The 21,617-nt window shown below is 38.7% G+C and overlaps 1 protein-coding gene across 1 annotated transcript in view; it reads right to left on the reverse strand.

Annotated features, from left to right (window-relative positions):
* Positions 1-20,153, reverse strand: part of HERC2 (HECT and RLD domain containing E3 ubiquitin protein ligase 2) — a 288,041-nt gene extending 267,888 nt beyond the window's left edge. Inside the window, exons 1-3 of the mRNA XM_039220244.1 lie at positions 19,790-20,153; positions 19,347-19,449; positions 5,995-6,109 (exon numbers count right to left, since the gene is read on the reverse strand). Coding sequence (XP_039076175.1) covers positions 5,995-6,109; positions 19,347-19,449; positions 19,790-19,815 — 244 coding nt within the window. The 5' untranslated portion in view covers positions 19,816-20,153. The remainder of the gene's footprint in view (positions 1-5,994; positions 6,110-19,346; positions 19,450-19,789) is intronic.
* Positions 20,154-21,617: the final 1,464 nt, after the last annotated feature.

A 21,617-nucleotide genomic window follows, 5' to 3' on the forward strand; every position in this document is an offset into this window, starting at 1 on the left:
AGTGTCAGAATTGGGCTGAATTGCTGAACACCCAGTTGATGTTGAATCACAGAATTAATGTGAAAAAACATGTATTTGATGTCAGGAAAAACACACACACTATCTGAATTAGAAGTTAACTTCATTCAGGGGCGCCTGGATGGCTCAGTCAGTTAAGCATCCAACTCCTGATTTCAGCTCAAGTCATAATCTCACAGTTCGTGAGTTCAAGCCCTGCATCCGGCTTTGCACCGGCAGAGTAGGGCCTGCTTGAGATATTCTCTCTCTCTCTCTCTCTCTCTCCCCCCCCTCTTCCCCCCTCCCCAGTTCTCTCTCTCTCTCAAAAATGAATTTAAGAAACTTTAAAAACAGAAGTTACTTAATTTGGATAAAATAATATGGATGGTTGAGATTAAATCAGAAAAAAATGGTGGCAGAGAAATATAAATATGTATGTAAGACAATGAATGTATTTATCAAGGAAAAAAAGATGGTTATTTTTGTCTTCAGAAAAATGTCTAGGTATGCCAGAACATGAAAGAAGATGGTAAGAGGCAAGTGACCAGATATGGTAAACTGTACAAGATTCCTGAGAAAGTGAACTTTATCTGCCTTGGTTTACAAAATCTGTAAAAATGTGTCAGAATTTACCAAGTTGATCAATAAATAAAACTATGAGCCCTTTACTACCAGACTGGGCTTCCTCTCTGTAACCACTTCTCCATGCCAGCTGGGAAAAGTCAGAGCACAGCCATTCCTCTTGAGCCCAGGTCAGACTCCTGTAAAAGCTGTTTGATACCATCTTCCTAGGATCAGACTCAAACTTCTGAACTAAAAATTATCAAGGTGTTTTTACATCTCAATGATCTTTGTCACTTTTCCAGATGACCAGAATAACAAACATGGGCTCCCACATCACAGAATTCATGATGAAATGCTCACAAGCAAGAAGAAGGCTGAACATAAAATTAAGTAGAGTTGTGATTATTCCTTATTTCTTTATTATCTCACCACTATCATTAGAGTTTCCCTGTGCTCTAGACCCACAATATGGGAAGAGCCAGCAAATCAAAAAGAGAAAATTAAGGTGCATAGATTAATTTCATACAAGTAGAATGTTATATAAACTAACACTCTGCAGTTCTCAGAACAGTGAGAGATCTTACAGATGCATCCATGCCTCACTGCCCTTGCTATGTTCTAACCCCCAGGGTAGACAATAAACAAATCCTCACATACAGCCATGAAGCCCACCCTGCCAAGAATTTTACTTTTGTCCCTTCTGATACTGTTGCTAAGTATAATCAATTAATCAGAGCTTTATGTCTTATCTGCTTCCTTACAAAGGTGAAGGCCAGAAAAAGTTCTTCAAAAAATGAGAACAAACACAGAGTCTCAATGGAACTACCAATCCTGTAGAGGATAGACTACAGCAAAGCTGACATCACCCCTGCCAGTAGACACCAGGCAGACTCCCAGAGGTGGGTTATGCTTTCCATAAGGACTCAAGATCCAAAGCAACAAGAATTAATTATGGAGGACAGAATAAGTTTATGAGGGAAATCTAATTGTGGTCATCTGCTCTGGAATATGGTTGGTTTTCTTTAACATTCTTATTTCCTAAGCAGCACATGAGGAGGTTCTTTTCCCTTCCACTGCATCTCTAACTCCCAAAGCAATAGACTGTGCCTATAAAAACAAACAACATACTGTTTGAAAAGCAAACATCATCAGTGGGACTTTGGAAACACATTAGCAATGCAAATTCCCAGGCCCCATCCCAACTCCAAGGAATTTGAGACTCTGGAGGAAGGGCCAGCCACGGGTGTCCAATCAAGCCCTCCAGCTAATTCTAAAGAGCAACAGAGGCTGAGACCCCTTGGGCTAAGGAATTCTTTGAGTTCCCACTGCAGGAGGACAGAGTCTTCATTAATTTTCCTAACATTCATGGCCCTTTGTGCAGTGGCTTTCAAACTTTAAAGTATAAACATGTCACCCGGGGAATGTGTCCACTACATCAACAGTCATATTTCCCAGGATTTAGATGCAGCAGGGCACCTGAAAGAGTACATTTCACTACAGTCCAGCAGAACACACTTCTGAAGCTTCCTGCTCACTGCTCCCTGTTGCTCCTGCACATCCACTGCCAGTCTTGCTTTCCACAGTCCTCCACCTGGAGGCCAGTGCCCACTTCTCATGCATGAAGAATACCACCATCCCTCAAACCCAGACCATGTTTTCATAACTGGTGCTCAAACTTCATCCAACACTATGCCTGAACTGCTCACACCCTGCATATGGGTGACATAACAGGGCTTTGTCCTCTATTAAAAACCTTGGTATTTGTTGTTGTTGTTTTTAAATATTTTTATTTATTTCTAGGAGAGAGAGAGAGAGAGAGAGAGAGAGAGAGAGAGAGAGACAGCGTGAGCAGGGGAGGGTCAGAGAGAGAGAGGGAGATACAGGCGCCCAAAAACCTTGGTATTTGGATGCCTTCTTTTTTTTGCCCAAATAATCATGAGTTATTGTGAGAGAAAGTCCACATTTAATGGTTTTTTACAACTCTAAAGAAAAGCTATAAAAACAGCAGGAAAGGGGCGCCTGGGTGGCTTAGTCGTTTAAGCGTCCGACTTTCGCTTAGGTCATGATCTCGCGGTTCGTGGGTTCGAGCCCCGCGTCGGGCTCTGTGCTGACTGCCAGCGCAGAGCCTGGAGCCTGTTTCAGTCTGTGACTCCCTCTCTCTCGGACCCTCCCCTGATCACGCTGTCTCTCTCTCTCTCCTAGAAATAAATAAAACATTAAAAAAAAAAAAAAAAGGAAAAAAAAAAAACAGCAGGAAAGCTGCCAATTAACACCTGGAAACATTCAAGTACAAATAAATAAATAACTTATCTCTGAGCTCTTAAAAACACATAAAGACTACTGACCACAAACCCACATGCACACAAAACTCAAAACGATTATCACACTTATATACAATATGAACTCTTCAGTTCCATGGAACTGAACTATAAGAATTTGATCCTGTTGTCAATACATGACATTTGTAGTATAAAAGAAATAGCACTGAAACTTTCTCAAGAGGCCTGGCTTCAATTTCTAGCTCTGTCCCTGTTATTTGTGCAAACTATGGCTTCCATTTGTTGGTAGAGTTGAAGATTAAAGGGAATAGTGAGAAAATACTTTCAAGAAAAAATACAGCAGCTAAGCAAAGTAGTGGGTAATATTTCTACTATTTCTACTATACCTGCATAGACTAAAAAGGTTTACAATAAATTAAAGAGCTCATGCTTAAATTCTTCATTCAAGGCCAGCCCTAAACAAATATAGAAAATAAGCTTAGCATATCTTTTAGTAGCCTCTTAACTTTCTTTTTTTTAATACCCTATTCCCTCTTCTACTTTCCGTCAAAAAAATAAATACAAACAACCCTAAATAGGGTGTTAATTAGAAATGTTCACTTGAAAAAGTATGAGACTATAATCCAGCCTGTCTTTTGTGGGGAAGGTCCCCAAAAATAAACATAAAATTGTACTACGTGGGAGGCAGCTTTTTCTCCTCAACAATAAGACCAGTAAATTTTACATGATTGCAAAAGAAAGAAAGCTTATTCCAGGAGAAGTAGAAATTATTAGAAGCCAATATTTCCCAGAAATAAACCATGAAAGAATTGAGCATGACAATAAAAACCCATTCTAGCACGGCTGTTTGTGAAGAAAGAAACAGATTCTTTCCCAAAGTATGCAATCTTTGATAATACAGCAAAGAATACTGTGTATCTAAAGAACTCTAATCTGGGGCGCCTGGGTGGCTCAGTCGGTTAAGAGACCGACTTCAGCTCAGGTCATGATCTCAAGGTTCGTGGGTTCGAGTCCCGCATCAGGCTCTGTGCTGCCAGCTAGCTCAGAGCCTGGAGTCTATTTAAGATTCTGTCTCTCTCTCTCTCTCTGACCCTCCCCTGCTTGTGCTGTCTCTCTCCCTCTCTCAGAAATAAATAAAACATTAAAAAAAAAAAAAAACAACTCTAATCTGTATTTTCCTAGTAATTGGCTACACTACTACTGACATACATAGTCTTCTAAATGGAATTTGGTTTATATAAACCTATCTGTGAAAAAAGTATTTTCTTTTTTTTTTTAATGTTTTATTTATTTCTAGGAGAGAGAGAGAGAGACAGTACGAGCAGGGGAGGGTCAGAGAGAGCGGGAGTCACAGACTGAAACAGGCTCCAGGCTCTGAGCTGGCAGTCAGTACAGAGCCCGACACGGGGCTCGAACCCACGAACCGCGAGATCATGACCTAAGTGAAAGTCGGACACTTAACCGACTAAGCCACCCAGGTGTCCCGAAAAAAGTATTTTCTAACAATAAAAAGCACACACCATACCACACCTAAAATAGAAACTTTTATTGAATACCAAAAAAATGATCCCCAAAAAACTATTCAATCAGAACCTACATAAAAAGAAAATATTATGCTTTACTTTCTAACCATATGACTTTCAAAAGAAGAAAACATACTAATCAAACATAATAAGAGTATACTTTGAATTTTTCCATATAAATAGTTTTTCTCAGAGCATCTTTTAGAATGAGTATTTCATAAAATACATTTTGGGAAACAATGTTTAATTCATTAACAAATACTACAAGGCTGGGAAGAAGAGATGGAAAACTTTTCTTAAAACATATATAATGAACCACTAAAACTACTAAAAAATTACAGAGTGAAAGACGCCAGACATAAACGAGCAAACTACTGCATCATTCCATTTACATAAAGTTCTAGAACAGGCAAAACAAATCAACAGAAAGATAGATCAGACCAGTGGTTGCATCTAGAAAGTGGGGTCTAGGAGGAGCCAGGAAGGGACACAAGGGGATTTTCTGAGTAAGAAGTGATGTTGAGAGAAGTTTAGGTTACACATGTTACATGTGTCAAAACATGTGGAATAATAAACTTAAAATATATGCATTTCATTATGCATAAATTTTACTGAAAGACAAAAAGCTAAACTGAACTCAATCAAGTAAATGATATGCATGAAGTAAAGGAGCCAACCAGGTAAGATGCACCAATGGACAGAAGATTGGAGATGCACAAATCCCTGAGATCAAACAAGTGAAGAGAATCACTTGTGGTAGGATCTATGGGGTGGGTCTGCGGCTGCTCACTATGTAGATATTTCAGTTGTTCCGGGTGTATGGAAATTTTCACAATGAAGTGCAGGATAAAAAAGAAAATTCTACTTGCTGCTGTAACCCAAAAAAATATACCAGCATTTTCCAGTGTATTTTCAAACGGACATTATCTCAATTCATTCTACAAAGAGAATAAGAACTAATTTCCAAAGTAAGATATTTATCCACCTTGATGGCTTTTAAATAGTGGGACTGACAAACTTCAGCAGATCTCAGGTAGGTTTTTGAGATTCTACAGGTCTGGGGTGAGTACAGGCATCCATTTCTTTTTAAAGACTCAATAGTTTCTGAGCCACCGCCAAAGTCAAGAACAACTAAATGACAAGAGTTGTGTTGACTTTTCGTAACAACAGGCCTAAACAAGAGTGTTTGCTGGTATTTCCCTGCAAAATGAAATAAGTGGCCAAGTCCAGTCCACAGGCCAAAGGTTTCCAAAAAGTGTTTTATATATTCCATAGGAGAGTCATATAGGAAAAATTTCAGGAATAATTATTTCCCCTCAATCTTATAATAATCACTATTTATAGTTTGACAAGGCAAGATATATTGTAAAATTTAAAAGAAGAAATATTAACTGGGGAAGGACACCAGAGCAAGGTAGCTTTGCAATGAAAAGACCTTCATTTACAAACAACAATGAAATCCACGTAGCTCATAATATTAACTATAATTTAGACAACAATCACCAAAATGAAAACAAAATTTCAGAGTTATGCTCAGATACTCCTATTCCCATTGCACATTCCAAAATTTCTATAAAATACAATTTATAAAGGTCTTTACAAAATGAAAATTACTAGTGAAAGGTCCTTACCTTTTCTAGAAGGAAGCTCTCCATTCTGGTTTAATTCTGTCCCAGTATATACAATTTCTCCATCTTTAACCATTTCATTCCACAGGCCACAGAGTCCATCTCTTGTGAAAGCAAGCTGGTAATGATAAATAATAAACTTACAGAATAATTATACTCCCAATGCAATTATTAAAGAATCAGATTTTTAAAAATCTCATTTCCTCTTTTTTATTCAATCATCATTTAATAAAAATCATCCCAAAATATAAAGTTAAGTGAAAAAGGCACAGTGCATAATAATATACATACTATGCTAACTTTTGCATAAGACACAAGAAAAAAGACACACACATATGTGCTCTGGAAAGATACACCAGAAACAAATAATAATAATTACCTACAGGGAGACAAGGAGGGGAACATGGGCAGTAGAGATGAAAGAAAGCAAGATTCTGAGTAAACCCTATATATTTTTACTTATGAAACATAGCAATGATTTTGATCTTCAAAAATTATAATTAAATATAAAAAGGCAAAATCTACAGCTGGAAACAAGCAAATTAACTTATGTTTATCACAAAGAAAAGCATCTCAGGGGCCTTTTCAATTGTACATCATTAGTCAGATATACTCTAAGGGAAAAATATCTTAAACTTTACTCAATGGTCTTATCAATAATTGTAATATTGACATTAAAATCTTAAAACTACCTCATATATTGTATGATATAGCAATGTTAACATAATAAAACATGCTTATAACAGTTATGTTAGTATTATTAGAACCAAACGTTTTAAGTATAAATGAGATAAAAATCAAGGACATTTTTTAAAACAAACTGAACTGGAAATCTCAATATGAATTTATATTTGAATATATGTGCTTTGTTTTGGAAAGGACTTAGAATCAATAACACTCTGAGAGCAATTAGTACCCGCAGCACCCACATATCAGTTTTTAAGTCTCACTTCCCACTAGACAAAATCTGGGCTCTTGAAAGGCTGATTCAAGGGTCAGGGCAAACAAGATGAGCCTGGAATATTTTGTGTTTGCACCAAAAAAGCTGTAAGGCCTTATGGGGATCTACTGACCAAATTTAAAACAATTTTGAACATCAAAATACAAAACTGTAGTGGACTGCAAAAGTAAATAAAAACACAAGTCCACAGTGCTAATCAAAGAAAAAAACCAAAAAACAAAAATACTCTCACTTGTCAGTACTCAGGAGTCAGAAAAGGCTTCCCAAAGCAAGCAGCCAATGAGGGACAGGGGTGGACACCCAAAGAAGCCCTCATATCATACACACAAGACACTTTATACTAGAACAGACACAACTGTTTGTCCATCTTTTATAGAAAAGCCAGGCCCTTTTATTTTTTTACAAGTCCACTAACTAATTCCCTCTCATCATTCCAGCATGTACCACTCTCATGAAGCATTCACTATTTCCAGTCTCCGTTTCTTTAAATGAGGCAAGAATTAAAGGGCAGTTTGTGAGCAATCTCAGTACAGAATTCCTCTAGACTTTCAGGACCTTTCCCCCAATCCTTTAGAGTTCTCTTTTACCTAACCTGTACAAGTAATATTTTCAGCATCTCATTTTTATTCAAGATCCTCTTCCCCTGGTACACACATACCCTGCGTAACCCCCTCTGAGTTTGGGTGGGTACCCACGAATAAGATGGGACATCACACCTATGACCAGGTTTTGTTTCCATCTACAGCAAAGGTGAAGAACTTCTCACATATAATTAAAAGCCCACATCTGTTGATTTCTAGTTAATCAAAAAGATTACCCTAGGGTGCCTACTTGATCAAGTGTAAGCCCTTAAGAGTGTGGGACCATCCAGAAGAGGCATTCTCTACAGCCATGAAGAGGTAAACTGCCATGAGCTACCATGCAAGGGGCAGGATCTAGGAGCCTATGACTCAGTCCCTCAACTGCAAGGAACTAAATTCTGCCAAAGAGGACCCCAATGAGAGCACAGCACGGCCCACACTCTGATTTCATGCAGCCTATTAGACCCAAAGCAGAGGGCCCAGCTAAGCCGTGGCCAGACTCCTGATCCACAGAAACTTGGAGAGAGAATAAACATGAGTTGTTTTAAGCTGCTAAATTTGTGGCCAGTGACTTGTTACATAGCAACAGAAAACCAATTCAGCATCCAACTTAGTTTTCATAGAAGCAATAGCTTTCTTTCAGCACTCATATTTTATTTGTTCACCTCACTAACAAGACAACTGTCATAAACACACTTAGAATGAAAATACATGACTCTTAGGGGACTTGGGTGCCTCAGTCGGTTAAGCGTCCGACATCAGCTCAGGTCATGATCTCGCAGTTTGTGAGTTCAAGCCCCGCATCAGGCTCTGTGCTCAGAGCCTGGAGGTGCTTCTGATTCTGTGTCTCCCTCTCTCTCTGCCCTTCCCCTGCTCACACTCTATATCTCTCTCAAAAAAATAAACACTTAAAAAAATTAAAAGAAAAAAAAGATAGACGTATCAATTAGCAGGGAGAAAAGTAAACTCCTTCCTAAAGAGGGAGCCACAAACATTCAGCGCCACTGATGTTTTAATAAGGGAATGGAAAAGCCTGGCCCATCTGCTCATTGACATTAGAGGAGGGCAGCTAACAATGCCGGGGTTCAGTCCAGCTCCCACACAGCCACCTAAGCCTGGGAGGCAAACTGGAGCCAGAATAACCAGCCCTATGTGTGTTGTCCTCCAGCAGTTACACGGCATCTTTAGGTGGTCCAGGGGATAAATGATCATCATTTAAGGCATAATTCAGTATCAGTGCAATGGATAGAAGAAACTAGAAACAGTGAAAATAACTTTGGAGCCTTTTGCCAAGAGTATCCCCAAAAAAGGATGACACCCTAAGCCAAGACAAGGAAAGTAAAATACTTAAGACATTTCAGATCAAATAATCAGATCAGATATGAAAAGTGGAAAAAAGGTAGGGATAGGATCAGAATGAGAGAATTTAGCTCAGTGTTAACTATTGAGATTTGCACTAACTATGAACATGAAGACCAAGATCCTCTCTCCATGCACACATGCATATACTCATACTCATATGCACATTCTCTCTCTCACACACACACTGCAAATACAAATCCAGATCTTAACAGAATGTTCAGGACCACAGATACAAATTTGAGAGTCATCAACAAGTGGTATATAGCCCGGGATCTGGAAGAAATGCCAATGCCCAAGGAGAGAGAGTGACCAACATCTTCAACCCTGACTGCACACTGGGATTACTGACAAGATGACTGCAGCAATGTCTTTGGATGCAGTCCCGGTTGAATAACATTGGTGTGTAGAGCTTAGAGCTACCAAAAAAAAAAAGAGAGAGAGAGAGGGAGGGAGGGAGAGAGAGCAAGAGAGACGAAGCATTTAAAAAGTAAGCCAAGGAATAAGCCCAGTTTATGTGGAAACAGGAATTGCTACCACCCTATTAAGAGGGAAAAAGGTAGGACAAACTGTGTGGAAGGTGGAGACTGGGTATCTGGAGGGACACATACTGTGGAAGTTCCACAGGAACTGAGGACACAAAGATGTAAATGAGCCATGGACTCGAGTAGCCACCATTTAAAGTACAAAGTTTGGGCACCTTAAAGGATGCAAAGAAGGAGGAACGACACTAAGGCAACAAAGCCACCTTCTCTAGAGGAGGGTATGAAAGAATCAGGTTGTGGAAGGCATAGGTAAAGCTCAGGGGAGAGCATCCAGAGCACTGGAAGGAAAGCACAGGATCCTTAACAGAAAGAGGAAATCTAGAAAATAATCACAGTATTGTAAGAACAATCTGTACAGAAATAAAAAAACCAATTTGTCAATTTTGAGTATGTGTGCAGGGGTGCCTGGAAGGCTCAGTCAGTGAAGCTTCTAACTTCGGCTCAGGTCATGATCTCACAGCTTATGTGTTCAAGCCCTGCATCAGGCTCTGTCCTAACAGCTCAGAGCCTGAAGCCTGCTTCAGATTCTGTCTCCCTCTCTCTCTGCCTTTCCCCTGCTCATGCTCTGTCTCTCTCTTTCAAAAATAAATTTAAAAAAAGAGTATGTGTACAACTGTCTATTACTAGTTTGTCTTCATTAATAACTAACTTACATAAAAAAGTATCCAATGGGTGATGATATAGGTTTCAAATTTTCTTTAACTGTTTTTGTACAAATCCAGTTGCTTCTAATTAGTACTACTTGGTGTTGGGGTTTTTTTCCGATTTGTTCTCACATTCTTCATACCTCTAAAATGACATAGCAGGTTAAAGGCATTTTTCACCCTGAAAAGCAGACAGCAAGAGGGGTATTAACAGGCCCTGCTCTGAGGGACAGTTAACTGAAACTCGGAGGCTCAATTATTTGACCAGGATCATACAATCCTGAGGCTACAAGAAGTGGGATTTGGAAAGAAACCTAACTCCCAAGGTTGTTCGCTTCTCACCAACACCACAACATGCACCCACACATGCAGTTAAGAGGGCTGGGAGAGCCACTGATTCCCTCACACTGGTGCTACTGACACTTGAATACCATGTAGAACTGGGTAAGCCAAACATTAAAGTATCTATTAAAATAACAACTTCAGGGGGATGCCTGGCTGGCTCGGTAGGTAGAGCGTGCAACTCTTGATCTCGCAGTTGTAAATTCAATCCCCATGTTGAGTGTAGAGATTATTTAAAAATAAAATCTTTTTAAGAAATAAATATAATGATTTCTTCAGACTGTGTAGTTATGTAATAGAATCCAAAACAGAATATGCAAATGGATAAGTGACATTTTGATTAACTTATAGACTAGAAAATGTTTATTTAATTATCTTTAAAACACGCCTAAAATGTAAACTGTTCAAATACTTGCAGATACTAAGTAAAGGTATCTGGCTTTTTTTTTCTTAGTCTTGCAGAAAAATACTTACTAAGCACCTGTTAAACGTAGGACAACATATCAACTCCAAAAAACTTTTAAGAGCAGATTCCTAAATCAACTGGGAAGGTCAGAGAGAAACATAAAGCACATCTGTTTTAAGACATCAGGCAGCTAGGAATAGGAGGCCTGAGACCCAAGAGAGAGGTACAGCCCAAAGAACCTAAGGCTGCTTCCCCAAAAGGCACTTGCCAATTCTGCGAGTAGGACTAAGCCAATAGCTGAGCAGAGCTGCTCAAAGACAGGCTGGAGCGAGGGTCCTCATGGGAGAAAGGCCTGGTAAATACACCATGCTCTCAGTGAAACCTTGAAGGGCCATACACACCAGAAGCAGGGGTGAGGTGGAAGCAGATGGCCTTCCTAGGGAAGAAGCCCAATTTTGATTCATCTCAGTTCCCAACTGCCCTGCAGTGAACCGGGACTGCTACTGCTACTGGACTGGTTGATCCTCTCCAGGGGAGGAAATCATCACCCAAAGCCTAAATCACCACAATAACTTTTCATATGTGGTATCTGGAACTCAAACAAAAATAATAATGGATAAGGCAAGATAACGTGACAGAAAAAATATTTTAAAAATGTATAGAAGACAATAGAAACAGATCAAGAGCAGATGATAGAAATATAGACACAGACTGTCCTACAAAGGGGAGCCTGAGCAACAGATTAAAGTCCTGACACTTTACTTAGCAGATATCAGCCCAGGGCAGTGAGAGGGAGGGGAAAGGGGGACAGGGGAGTACATGAAGCACAAGACATAGCATGTTACCACAAGGGTAAGCAAACTAAGGTCTAAACCACGGGCCAAATCTGTCCCACTACCTGATTTCATATGGCCCACAAACTAACAACGGATCTTATATTTTTCAATGGTTGAAAAATAATCAAGAAAAATATTTTGTGACACATGAAAATTATCACACTCAAATTTCATTATCAATAAAGCTTTCATGGAACCCAGACACACTTATTATATATTATGTGTGGCATGTCAATGGCAGAGGTAATTAGTTGTTACAAAGAACATACAGCTCACAGAAATATTTACCATCTAGCCCTTTACAGAAAAATGGTTCTACTACACAGTGAGCAGCAGATACAACAGGTGTTGACTAGGCACATTCACTAAGCATGTGGAGCTCTTCTACTAGGTTTGCAAAACAAAACCATCAACAATCCAAGGAGGGAAGAAAAAAAAGAAATTAAAATGCCAGTTCCTTTATCTCTCCTTGCCAAGAGATGAATGTTCAGTCCATGGGGAGCTAGCTCCTGCTCTCCCACCACCTTGTAGGCTGCATCATTGGATCTATGGTAGGCAGTTGGGAAGCCATAACCCCCACATACTACTGGTGACATTACATCCAAGACTGCAGGGTAAGGGCAGCCCATGGGCATGCTGGGGTGCCAATCCAGAGGGAAGGGAAGATGCAAAGAAACTATTAAAGGAAGGTAAAAAAAAAAAATGTCAAAACACTTGAAACTAAACATTTAAAATAGATGTATCTTACTAAATAAGGTATACTCAATAAAATCCATTTAAACAAAAACATGGAAAATCTAGAACCAAAAAATACATTATCAGTAGTTAAGAACTCTATGAATAAGATTAAAAGCAGATTAGGAAGGCCTGTGCTGCTGCTGCTGCCTGTGATGGATTACTTGTTTAGGAATTACCTCTCTGCTGTAATCAACTAGAAAACCAGACAAAATACATCAAACAGCTGTTTTCAAACACTGGACAGCAGACAGCCCAGAGCTATGACCGCTGAGAAGGGCAACAAATAAAGCCCTACAACTGCCCAAGATTACTGTCTAGACGCAGCTTCCAGGATATAGCACAAGAAAGGGGAACCCAAATAGAGCCCAGAGATACTGCTGAGTTGAGGAGACAGATCAGCTGTAAGTAGGTCAAAATGACAAGAATACAGGTGAAGGGGCAGCTGCAGAGAGTGACCTCTAGAGATGGGGGGACATTTTGAGTCTAGAGAGGGGGCACTTAGGGTCTTGGGCTGAATATTGATAGTTGAAAAAACTATCAAAGCTGGGGAAAGAAGCACTAGAAAGAAGTGGGCAGAATTCCCATGATCCCAGTCTCAGAAAAGCTTATGTTTCCACCAAACAGAATGATAAAACCTCCCAATACACCAAGCATTAGGAAGAGTCCTAAGGAGGGTATTGCCTTAACATGGCAGATAAATTAGCACATGACTAGAGGCTGTGCTACATCAGCCTGAACTAACCTGAGGATCAAGCTTTGAAAAAGTTAAGTTGATCCCAACTAACTTACATGCATGCCAGACAAAACTAATGATCTTTAAAAAAAAATAAAACAACATCCAGCACAGAATAACATAATATTTTTAATGTCCAGCATTCAATAAAAAACTAAAACAAAATTCAGCACTGAATAACATAATATTTATAATGTCCTAGCATACAAACATGCTCCATAATCAGAGTAATCAATCAATGGGAATAGAAGCAATCTATAGAAATAAATCCAAATGTGGTAGAGATGATAAAACTAGCAGACAAGAATGTTAAAAGCTTTATTATATAGATATGTCCATAGGCTCACAAATATGAAAATATGAATGTGATGACAAGTGAAATGGAAGATATAACAAAGACCTGAATGGAACCCCAGACAGAAAATACAACACCTAAAGTGAAAATTTCAATGCATATCATTAACAGATTAGATACTGGCAGAACAGTTATACTATAATGTACCATGTCTAGGCTTACAGCAATTACATAATATGCTCTCTTCCTTTCAAAATTCATTTACTCTAGGTTACACACATAACCAAGAGTCTTCATGCTAATCTATAGTCATTCAGTCATCTAAAAATCACTTCCTCAGGAAGAGCTCATAGAAACAATATTTGTTCATTGATAAAGTTGTGCCTTTTTTACCTGAAAAGTCAGTTTTACTAGAACATAACATCCTTGGTTCACATTTTCTTTTCTTAGAGGGTGCCGTAAATGTGTTACTCAATCTTCTGCAAAAAAGTCTTCTGGCCAATGTCTGATGGCAACCTCATTATCTTCTCTTTATAAATATTATTAGTCTTTTCTAAGAACGAACAGTTGTTTTTTTAAAAAAGACTAACAACGGGGCGCCTGGGTGGCTTAGTCGGTTAAGCGTCCGACTTTAGCTTAGGTCATGATCTCGCGGTTCGTGGGTTCGAGCCCCGCGTCAGGCTCTGTGCTGACTGCCAGCTCAGAGCCTGGAGCCTGTTTCAGANAGGCTCTGTGCTGACTGCCAGCTCAGAGCCTGGAGCCTGTTTCAGAGTCTGTATCTCCCTCTCTCTCTGACCCTCTCCTGCTCACGCTGTCTCTCTCTCTCTCCTAGAAATAAATTAAAAAAATTTAAAAAAAAAAGACTAACAACATGTATAAAGCCCTAATAAAATTGATCCAAAATACAGAGAAAAAGACGTATAATCAAAATCATCAATAAAAAAGTGAACTATGCTACCTATCCTACAGACAAGAAACTGATCAGAAGATGCCACTATAAATATTAAGTTACCTGTATTTTCAAAATTCTTTTATTTCTACATCTCATCTGTCAACTGGAAAACCTGAGAATACAATTTACCAAGATAATCACTTTTATGTTCTTTAATGTACTGATATTTCCAAGCAAAAAGTGACAATATATACATTTAATAATTTTAAGCTTAATTTTAAAATTTAACTTATCTTTAATCATTTTATTTATTTTTTTTATCTTTAATCATTTTAAATTGATGATTAGAAGAGACAAAATGATTCGAGTTTAGTTATTAATATACTCAACAACTATGATGGACCTCAAGGGCATTACACCATGAACAAAACCAATGTCTGAAGGCCACATAACATATGACATTCTCAAAATGATAAAATTAAAAAGATGGAAAAGAGACTAGTGATTGCCAGGGGTCAGAGATGGTGGAGGAAGGGAGGGACTATAGAGGGGCAAGAGGTAGATCTTGTGGTATAATTACATGATTGACAGAGAACTATATACACATTGTACCAATGTCAATTTCCTGGTTTTGATACTGTGTTATAGTTACATAAGATGTAACCACTGGGGGAGTCTGGGTGAAGAGTATACATTGACACTTTCTTTAAAACTTCCTATGAGTCTATAATTATTTCAAAATAAAAAGTTAAAAAAAATGCATCATACATATCTAATTTCATGCTCTACTTCAAAGAATCCAAAAATAGAAACTGTAAGGAGATTAATCTGAGTACAGATTATGCAAGAAAAGGATAACACCGTTCTTGGACCATGCTCAAAGACACACCCTTCCCCTTACATTAAGACTAGCAAATAAATGTGCATATATGATTAAGAATAAAAAGCTCTTGAAGCACCTGGGTGGCTCAGTCGGTTAGGCATCCAAATCTTGATCTCAGCTCAGGACATAATCTCTGGGTTCGTGCAACGGGGTTCTGCATAGGGCTCTGCACTGACAATATGGAGCTTGCTTGAGATTCTCTCTCTCCCTCTCTGCCCCTCCCCCACTTGCTCTCTATCTCTTGAAATATATTTAATGAAAAAAAAGAATAAAAAGCTTTTAAGGTATCATATACTTTATTTAAAAAAAAAAACTATTTTTGGGGTGCCTGGGTGGTTCAGTTGGTTAAGTGTCCGACTTCAGCTCAGGTCATGACCTCATGCTCATGGTTCATGGGTTTGAGCCCCGCGTCAGGTTCTGTGCTGACAGCTCAGAGCCTGGAGCCTACTTCGGATTCTGTGTCTCCCGCTATCTCTACCCCTTCCCCACTCATGCTCTGTTTCTCTCTGTCTCAATAATAAAATATAAACAAAAAAAATTTTTTAACTATTTTTTATAGTTCCTTTGTTTAATTTACTTTTCGGTTCACTGAAAAACTACCAATAACATCAAACAGGACTTTTACTTTAAATATAAAAATGATAATGGTAGTGATTATATAACTAACATCACTTAGCTCTGTATTTTATTTTTCTCTTCAAGAGAGTTGAGAAGGAATTGCCTATTCAAAGTGCTCCACACAACAATCAGAAAAGAGTATTGAAGGGGTACCTGTTGGTTAAGCATCCAACTTCAGCTCAGGTCATGATCTCACGGTTCGTAGGTTCAAGCTCCCCATCAGACTCTGTGCTGATAGCTCAGAGTCTGGAAACTGCTTTGGATTCTATCTGTGTGTCTCTCTCTCTGCCCCTCCCCTACTCAGGCTCTGTCTCTCAAAAACAAATAAAACATTTAAAAAAAAAATTTTTTTAGTTCTAAAAAAAAAAAAGAGTATTGAAAAGGTAAAAAGCAGGGGCACCTAGGTGCCTCAGTTAGTTAAGCATCTGACTTCGGCTCAGGTCATGACCTCGTGGATCTTGAGTTCAAGCCCCACTTCCAGCTCTGTGCTGACAGCTCAGAGCCTAGAGCCTGCTTTAAATTCTGTGTCTCCCTCTCTCTGCCCCTTCTTTCCTCCACTCTGTGTCTCTCTCCCTCTCTCAGAGATAAATAAACATTAAAACAATTTTTTAAAGAAAACGTAAGAACATTATATATATATATAATATGTATATTCATATTATGAATATGTATATTCACAGCTTTTAAAAACTTTTCTTTTCTAAAGTTGCTATAAACTTCAAGGACATTTCAAACAAAAATAGCTATAGGAAATAGATTTGCTAAATCCTATGGCTAAGAAACATGGTTCTACCCCACATAATATTAATTAACCAGTTATCAATTCTGTTCCCAATACAAAAACTCTACCTAAGGAATGGACACTTCCCACTCCAGTTGGTAGAAAGGGTAAAACCTGTCAGTATAAGGCTTATATCTGCAATGTGTGTCTGGAGGAAGGATTCCAAAGAGTAAAACTATATCTAAGTCATTTCTTTGGGTAAAATGACATTTATTCCTCACATATAATAAAGCAATGCTGGAGAAACTATATAAAACCAAGATCCATGATCACTTTTTTCACGACATTAAGTGACTTTAATACCTAAAACACATTTCCCCTCTAGAGCACTCTCCAAAACCTAGATCTCTTCACTTATTCCTAGGTAAGTTTGGATGACTTTTGACTAATATTTGAAATATCTATAAAGGCCCAAGCACTATATATTACACTAAATCAAAAGGAAAATAGTAAGCACTCTAAGGCATAAGTGGTGTTTCTTTTTATGCATATCTGCCTCATCATCATAAGACAGGCACTAAACTCAGTATTAAACTGGTTTTATATCAAGATGCTAAAACTCATATTAAGCAATTATTCAATAATGATTGAAAAGAAAAGAAAAACTTCATGAGATAAAGTTCTTTACTTCAACACGTTTTGCAAAATACACAAACACTAATTTTAAAAAATGAGCCTTAAAATCAGTTTGCCTGAATCTCAAGATTTCAGAAATAAGAAATTACTCATATTACCTCTCCTGACTCTGCTCGAAAAAAAAAAGATAACAAAGGAAAATGAATAGTAATTACTAAATAAAAGGCAACATTTAAACAACAACAAACCAAAAGAGTCACTACTATCCCAATTCTTAACCCAATTCTTTGTGTTTTAATCTAACATTACACCATTAATAACAATCCCAAAATCCACAACATAGATCTCAGCACTTGGCTTTCATAGCTACTGGGACTCAACACTTCTTTTTTTCTTTAATATTTGTTTATTAATTTTTGAGAGAGAAGAGAGCACACGCAAATGTGAGCAGGAAAAGGCCAGAGAGAGAAGGAAAGAAAGAACCCCAAGCAGGCTCTATGCTGTCAGAACAGAGCCCAACACAAGGCTCAATCCAATGAACTGTGAGATCATGACCAGCGACTCAACACTTAAGGAAAAAAAATTAAGGAAGGGCAATAACTACTGGAGGGAAATGCAAACTGGTGCAGCCACTCTGGAAAATAGCATGGAGGCTCCTGAAAATGTTAAAAGTAGAACTGTCCTACAATCCAGCAACTGCACCACTAGGTATTTATTTACCCAAAGGATACAAAAATGCAGATTCAAAGAGGTACATGCACTCCGTTGTTTACAGCAGCATTATCAACAACAGCCACACTGTGGAGACAGTCCTAATGTCCCTGACTGATGAATACATAAAGAATAGATAAAGAAGATATGGTAGTGCATATATAAATAGTAGTGCATATATGTATATATTATATAATACAAAATGGAATATTACTAAGCCATCATAAAGACAGAAATCTTGTACAAAGAAGTGGATAAGGTAGAATGTTAATATGCTAAGCAAAATAAATCAGAGAAAAACAAACATCATATGATTTCATTCACATGCAGAGTTTACAAAACAAAACTGATGCATATATGGGAGGGGGAAAAGAGAGAAAAGGGGAAACAAATCATAAAAGACTCTTAAAAATAGAGAACTGAGGGTTGAGGGAGGGAGGTTGGTGGGGGATGGGCCAGATGGGTGATGGGTACTAAGGAGGACACTTGTTATAAGGAGCACTGGCTGTTGTATGTAAGTGATAAATCACTGAATTCTATTCCTGAAACCAATATTGCGTTGTATTTTAACTAAATTTTAAATAAAAATTTAAAAAGGAAAAAGTAAGGGCAATAATACTTCAAGTATCTATGATCAAATGCTTTCAGAATATATGACTCTTTATAAACTATGTAAGATTGTACTGAAAAAGGTAGATTACTTGAGAAATACTTAAAATGGTTAACCTCAGGAAAGAGAATGAACACCCATATATACTACAAAATATTTCAGACACTTCTTTTTGCTGTTAATATGGAATTAACAAAGGTAGTTTTTCCATACTATTTGCAAAGAAAACTAACTTGGGGGGAAAAAGTCTACAGAAACATTACTGCTATTATTTATTTGATAATTTCTGGACAAGCTTGCAATTACATTATAAATCAAAACATTAAAAAGTCTAAGGCCAACATTTTGTTTCCACACATTCTTTATGTGAAAACCTGAGCACTCCTCTTAACAGCAGTCACAAATACTAAACAAACAGCTCAACTGAACTCCTGTCTCTCCAGGACCACAAACACAGAGTCCTGTGAATTTCTGCAGCACAGAATAAATTACACATGTCACTTCCTCTCATAACTATCGGAACATCTCAAAAAGTATCACTAAACACTACCAAGATATAATTAAGAATAACACAGAACTCTTAAAAATAGTAATAGGAAAAATGTTTGCATAATCAGATCTCAAGTTTCTTGCACTTACACATAACTGCAAATAAAATGTAGCCCTACACAATCTATAAAACCTGATATAACAAAACTACATTTTAAACTATAGGAAATAAACCTTCTTCTCTAGTATGGCAAGATCTGATCTGCATCCTCTTACTTATCCTATATAAAGCTTTAACCAGAAAATTAAATATGGAGGCAGAAACACACTAAGAAAAAGCATGTCGAAACCCCACCTGTATGTCTGTTTTCAACCATTTGGAGTCAAGTCGAGTCTGGGCGGCCAAGCAGAAAGAATCAGAGGGCATCTTTCCTCCAGCTTCGTCCCAGTTGTCAGTCCTGCAAGTAAAACATAAGTGTTGGAAGACCTCAAGCTTTTCAGAATTGTACAAAGACCCTCCAGGAAGGTTTAATGCGGCAAAAAGAACAGAAAGATGGGGGAGAACAGCTGGGGGAGGGGAAGGAAAGAAGAGAAAGGAAAAGAAAGATGGAGACAGGGAGGAGGAGGAACGAAAAAGCCTACTTCCAATATAGGTAAAAGCCACACACGGGATTCGCCTGGTTTCTGTACTACGTCGGCAAGACCTTGAGATTGGACGGTCATAGGAGACCAAATGTCACAATGTCATCCCCTTCCCTTAAATCCAAAAGGTAAACACACAAACGACAGGAAACCCACATTTGAACGACAAACGACAGTAGCATGCATCTGCCACTTTATCCCGTATCAGTAAGTGGTGCGTGAGACAAATTAATCAAAAGTCACGTCTGCAGAAAAATCTAAAACAATAATCACTTTGAAATGGAAAGACAGCCCGAGACGCACGCCGCGGGCGGTCCGCGCAGGCCCAGGTCCGGCAGCCGTGCCAACGCCCGCCGCGCCCTAGCTCGACAGTGCCCTGGGTCCCGACCCGCGCCGCCCCAGCTGCTGGCTGCCCTCGCCGCCCCCGGGGACGAGGACCTGAAGCGTAAAGGCCTTGCCGCCACACTTCAGCGGCGTGAGGACACAGCCTCCAACAAGCCGCTGGCTCCGGCGGCGCTGGTAATCCCTGTGCCTCTTGCGACCGAAGGGGCGGGCCGATGCGAGACTACGGCCGCGTTCAGCCAATTACAGAGAGGCTACGAGGCTGGCCCAGCCAATGGGAAACAGGAGCCCTCTCGCCCTTCCTCCCAACTCTCCTGCTTCCTTCAATCCTGCTCATCTTCCTCCTAAGGGTTCACCCCTTGCGGTTAGGGCCAACCGCAGGCGCCGGGGGGCGGGATTTCCGCTGTACGCACACACGCCTGTCCCCCTGCCCGCGGGCGGGGTAGGACTTAACGAAAATCGGGGTGAACAGAGCTAAAAAGGTGCGTGCTTTGGGCATCCGTACAGGTGAGAACACACCGCGGTAGGCTGTCGCGAGTCTGAAAGAGCCTCCCACTGAAAAGCAATTAAAATCCTAGGCAGACTTCATGGAGCAGGGGAATCGGAGAAGGGAATCAGTACCACCGAACCAGCGACCATAAAACATATCTTTAAAAATTTTTAAATAATTGAAGTCCTACAAAGTATGTTCTCTGATCATAATGGAATTAAGCTGCAAATCGATAAAAGATAACAGGACGATCTCCAAACACTTGGGAATTAAATATATTTCTAAGTAATCCACAGGTTAAAGAAGAAATCTCGAGGGAAATGGAACTATTTGAATTGAACAAAAATTAAATTTAACATCGCAATTCGTGGGATGCAGCTAAAAAAGCGATTAATGTGAAATTTATAACATTACTGCTTTTCTTAAAAAAAAAAGTCTAAAATCAAGGATCTAAACTTTCCTAAAGAAAAGCAATATATATCCAAAACAGGAGGAAGGAGGAAATAATACAGGAGGAGAAATAAATGAAACTGAAAATGGAAAAACAATGGAGAAAGTAATTGAATCTAAAATTTGTTCCTTTGAAAAGATAAAAGATATATATCTGATAAAACTGCCAGAGAGAGAGAGAGAGAACATACAGGTTACCAATATCAGGAATGTAGAAGATACCGGTAAAGACCCCCCAGACTTCAAAAGGAGAGTAAGGTAGGTGCACCTAGTTGGCGCAGTCAGTATGACATGTGACTCTTAATCTTGTGGTTTTAAGTTTGATACCCATTTGAGTGTAGAGATTAAAAATAAAATCTTCAAAAAGGAAAGTAAGAGAATACTAGTAAAATTCTATACATACAAATTTGACAGTTTATATGAAATGGACTAATTCCATGAAAGTTAGACACTACCAAATCAAAGTAGATAACCAGAATAGGACTATACCTATTTCAACATTGAATTCACAGTTTAAAACCTGTCAAAATAGAAATCTCCAGGCCCAGATTGTTTCATTGATAGATTCTGGTTCTACCAGATATTTAATAAAGTAGAACCAGTTCTACAAAACTCTCCCAAAAAATTGAAGAGGAGAAAAAATTTTAATTCTATACCCATAGCATTACCCTGATAACAAAACCAGAAAAAGATATTGGGAGA

Source organism: Hyaena hyaena, unplaced genomic scaffold (genome assembly GCF_003009895.1).
Source record: "Hyaena hyaena isolate Hyena2069 unplaced genomic scaffold, ASM300989v1 scaffold_892, whole genome shotgun sequence".
Classification (NCBI taxonomy): domain Eukaryota; kingdom Metazoa; phylum Chordata; class Mammalia; order Carnivora; family Hyaenidae; genus Hyaena; species Hyaena hyaena.